Genomic DNA, 5,000 nt, shown 5'->3' with positions numbered 1-5,000 from the left:
GAGGTTGAAAATTGGAAATTGGCTCGTGCTGCACTACCTCTAGCTTTCGATCCCATTTCAGCGAGTGTATTGATTTGCCGGGTGTAGAGTTGCACTGAGGTACGAGGTATGTGCAGAGACGAAGGTGTAATTCAACAAAGTAGAGATGTATTGGTGAGGTTTGAGCCGTTTGCGCTCAGTACAAAATCCTCTTAGATATAAGATAAAACAGCGACTACGTGCTGACCTGTGGACTTAGGCCTGGAGTATGTTCTAGTCGAATAACCTATAACAACAGAGTATAGTATATTACAGATACGCCTCACATATTTGAGTGACTATAGTGTACTACAGATACGCCTCACATACATGAGTGAGTATAGTATATTACAAATACGCCTCACATACATGTGTGAGTACAGATACGCCTCACATACATAAGTGAGTAAAGTATATTACAGATACATGTGAGCAGAGTGCGCCGTGGGTTACGTAGGCGTGTGTTGCAGAATGGTAGTCTTGCATTCACGCCGACGATGTCGATGCTGTGTGTATCGCAGTACAAGTTGGTCGTGCAGGTCTCCTGTCTATACTGATACGAGTCAATTATTGACCACCATGTTATTTACTTTGTGCATTATGATAAACAGAGGGGAACATCGTACTTCACATCGTTGTTGTCGGTCATGAAGAGCATTGTGTGTGTGTGTGTGTGTGTGTGTGTGTGTGTGTGTGTGTGTGTGTGTGTGTGTGTGTGTGTGTGTGTGTGTGTGTGTGTGTGTGTGTGTGTGTGTGTGTGTGTGTGTGTGTGTGTGTGTGTGTGTGTGTGTGTGTGTGTGTGTGTATGTGATCATCGCATTGTGACCTACTATTGATTCCAACAATGGAGTTCCCTGCGGTCTTCGATCTTTGGACAAAGCTTTCTCCGATGAAATATTGTACATTGATTGGTACTTAACTATTGTGTATTACTTGATACTTTTTGGTATTCAATAACTGCATATTACTCAAGTATTTTATTATTACTATATACTACTTGGTATTCGACTATTATATATTACTTGGTATTTTATTATTACAGATTGATAAAGTGTTGAAATATTGTATATTACTTGGCATTTAATTATTACATATTGCTTGAGTATTTAACTTTAAATTTTACTTGGTATCTAACCAATATATATTACTTGGTATTGAAATACTATATAGTACTTTTGATAGAAGTGTTTAAATATTATGTATTATGAAGTACATAACGATTATACAATACCTGGTACTATATTATTGTATATTACCTAGTAGGTCTTTTGTTATTATATTTTACTTGGGTGTTTAATTATTATACATTATTTGGGATTCAACTTAGATAATTATTAACTGATATTAAAATATTATACGGTAGTTATGTGTTTTATTATTATATATTACTTAGTACACAATTATTATATAATACTTGGTATTGAAGTATTATATATTATTTGGTATTATTATTATATGCTACTTGGTGTTTCAAAAATTATTATATATTACTTAGTATTTAATTATTACATACTTCTTTCATAATATATCGACGGACCTCCTCGAGATGACCAATCTATGCCATAGAGTCGAGCGAGTGCCATACTCGGTATTAAATACAGGCATCGCCCATTGGCCTACAACCGCTCACAGAGATGTTCCTAACAATTCCCCAAGAAAGTCGTTGCTCTAGGTTGCAATGAGTTGGTCAGTGCTAATAATTAAGGCTGCCATAGTCGCCGCTTCCAATTGTACGTGGCGGTGCGGGTCGAAGCTGACTGACACCCTAATCAGCAAAATATTTGGCAGTACCTCGTCTGATGTACAGTGTTAACTGTTTGTCTGTAGATGTTGTTGCATTTATAGGCCATGACTGACTTACAACTCTAGTCAGCAAAAGATTTGGCAGTACCTCTGTCTGATGTACAGTGTTAACTGTCTGTCTGTAGATGTTGTTGCAGTTATAAGCCATGACTGACTTGCAACCCTAGTTTGGTCAGGCTGCCGATCTCTAGTGATAGTTGCCTGTTTGTAGATGTTGTTGCAGTTATAAGCCGAATACAACTTCGTTCCCAAGTTGATAAACCCGGCTGCTATTGTCAGTAGTATATCTGCCTGTTCGTAGATATTGTTGCCGGTCGACTTCAAACCATAATTGACGGGGCAGCAAGGACAGTTGTCATCGCACTCTGCAGGTTGCGATAGTAGAGGTAGAATAAGTGAGACGAAGGGAAGTGTACATTGTTATCAAAATTATGCGAAACACTATCCGTGTTTGCGACGACCGCCACTAGCATATACACCTGTGCCAAATAAGGAACCTTGAACGCTCGAGCTTCTTGCTAATCAATGCAAATGCGTAGCGAACCAATAGCAGTACCAAACTCAACACCCCTCATACGTAAAACAGAACAAGTAGGCGGCCAAGGACACACGCCACATCTGTAAGTGTTTGACCAGCGGTTTCAAGTAGTTTACACATGTGCAACCGCAAGTGAAGCCCATGCGGAATGGAATCTCAAGCACCACCATAACAGTAGTACCAAACTCAACATCCCTCATACGTAAAACAGAACAAGAAGGCAGCTAATGACACACGCGCACATCTGTAGCTGTTTGACCAGCGGTTACATGTAGTCTACACATGTGCAACCGCAAGTGAAGTCCATGCGGAATTAAATCTCAAGCACCACCAAAACAGTAGTACCAAACTGCTCACGCAGACCCCTAATGCACTATAGGCTACAATACCAGGCAACATGCATTGCTTTACAGCGCAGAATATTCGCAATACACACCACACACCGTTGCTAGTTCCAAGCACTTACTTCGTATGTGTTCGGGTGTGGCGCTTTAGATTCCCTTTAGTGCTGAACTTCTTAGAACAGCCTTTCCACACGCACTCATACGGCAGCTCAGCAGTGTGTACTCTCATGTGCCGTTTCAAATCACTGTTCTGACTACACCTCTTCTCACACCCTTCCCAGGTGCACGAAAACGGCAGTTCACCGGTGTGTGTGCGCATGTGCCTCGTCAGTATCCCGTTCACGCTGAACCGCTTGTCACACCCCTCCCAGGTGCAGGCAAACGGCATTTCTTTCGTATGAGTTCGCACATGTCGGACTAGATCACTGCTTTTGATGAATGCCAATGAACAGTCTTTCCATGTGCACTTGTTCGATTTGTGCTTTTCGGTACCTCCGGTGACCTCATGCGCTGCACCTCGTGTGCTGTTGACATTGTTTAACTTCACTGGCGATTCCACTCGTGCCGCAATCGCATCCAATTTATTTAACTTTGTGATCGTCTCATCCAGTGGCGAGCTTTCGGAGGTACTGCTGGTGCCGTTCATCGCATTCCCTGTGCCGAGGGGCAGTTTGTGAGTGTCCTTGGCATTCTCCTTGCTCGGACCGTTTAACTTGACATCGCTGTCTCTATCGTACTTATTCATAGGCATAGATGCGGTGAAGATGTAATTCTGTGGTGCTTGTGGCCGTGTGTATGCCGGTGTATGTGTTTGTGTTTGTAAGTGTGCTTGCGTCTGGGTGTATGCCTGTGTTTGTATTTGTGCTTGTGGCTGTTGATGTATTGGCATTTGTACCTGTGCCTGTATCTGAGGTTGTGTATTGGTACTCTCTGTACGCTCCAGCAACGCCTCCACTGACCTACCCCCGCTATTCAACCTCTTGCAGTTGCTAGCATTCTGCATATCTGCTGTGTTGCTGCGTGTGCGCTTGGTATTGTGAAGTACTTCCGCGATAGTCACCACCTGGCTGTCCGTAGTGTCCACATACTCCAGTTGCATGGCTGAGTTAGACGCCTGGGGTGGTTGCTGAAACTGTTGCCGCGTGTGCAATATGACCCCGCTCCGTTCTGGCCTATCCAGGTCGTTAGTACCATGCTTGCCGTACCCATTGAAACTAGTCACCCCCCTATCGGCAGTATTACTTATACCGCACAGGACACTGAAGTCCGTCGGCCCAAAGTCGGTCATGGGATTGATCACCCCTGTACTCATGCTCCTACCCTGAGCTGCCAGGAAGCCACTGTTCACATCGCTCGTGCGCATAGCACTAGCAGATCGAGACCTATTTTCGGCCAAACAAGACAGCATCGCATCCGACAATCCCAACGGCAACGAGTTTCTCCCGTTGCCCGGCGATGTATTCCCATTCACTCGGCTGTTCAGGTCTGCAAGTACTTCTGTGAAGCTATTCCGGGGAGGGGTTGCCGGGTGGCCCATTTGCTGGTTGTACATGGGTGTGCGGTAGCAAGGACAGTCACGGTTGTGTATTCGATCTCGCAGGTCCAAGGCCTATCGCAAAGAAAAAATAAGGTGGAATAATCATACAAATTTGAAGATAAATGAATAAATACACACAAACACAGCCACCCATAGCCACAGCCACAAAGTCAGCCACCTACCCACCCACCCACCCTCATCCCCACCCACCCAATACATATATATGTATAAACATATATATATAAATATATACTATATATATAGATATAATGTATATAAATATAAATATATATATATATATATGCATTGTAGATATATACAATATACATTTATATATATATGTACTTACAACATACACACAATACACACACACTGCTATATAAATATACATATATATATATTTATATACATATGTATATATACATATATATATATACACACACGAATATATATGTATATATATATATATGTATAAATATATGTATATATGTATATATGTATATATATATATATATATATATATATATATATATATATATATATATACAAATATAAATATATAAACATATATATAAAACCATTACACAAACATATATATATATATATATACATATATATAGAGAGAGAGAAGATATATATATAAATATTTAAATATACATAGACAAATGTACATACAAAAATAAACCAATATATATATATATATATATATATAAATATATAAATAAATCTATATATAAATATATATATACATATATATATA

The 5,000-nt window shown here is 40.4% G+C and overlaps 1 protein-coding gene across 1 annotated transcript; it reads right to left on the bottom strand.

Annotated features, from left to right (window-relative positions):
- Positions 1 to 1,375: 1,375 nt before the first annotated feature.
- Positions 1,376 to 4,404, bottom strand: SARC_05970 (hypothetical protein). Its single transcript, XM_014300140.1, has 2 exons — positions 2,826 to 4,404; positions 1,376 to 2,186 (listed from the first exon to the last, which is right to left on the bottom strand). The coding sequence occupies exons 1-2, from the start codon at positions 4,253 to 4,255 to the stop codon at positions 2,177 to 2,179; spliced, it is 1,440 nt and encodes a 479-aa protein (XP_014155615.1). The 5' UTR covers positions 4,256 to 4,404; the 3' UTR covers positions 1,376 to 2,176.
- Between the last annotated feature and the right edge of the window lie 596 nt (positions 4,405 to 5,000).

Source organism: Sphaeroforma arctica, assembly GCF_001186125.1.
Source record: "Sphaeroforma arctica JP610 unplaced genomic scaffold supercont1.408, whole genome shotgun sequence".
Classification (NCBI taxonomy): Eukaryota; class Ichthyosporea; order Ichthyophonida; genus Sphaeroforma; species Sphaeroforma arctica.
This window is presented reverse-complemented; position numbering and strand designations above follow the sequence as displayed.

Coding starts and splice junctions, on each gene's coding strand:
- SARC_05970 (XM_014300140.1), bottom strand. CDS start 4,255: ATGTACAACCAGCAAATGGGCCACCCGGCAACCCCTCCCCGGAATAGC.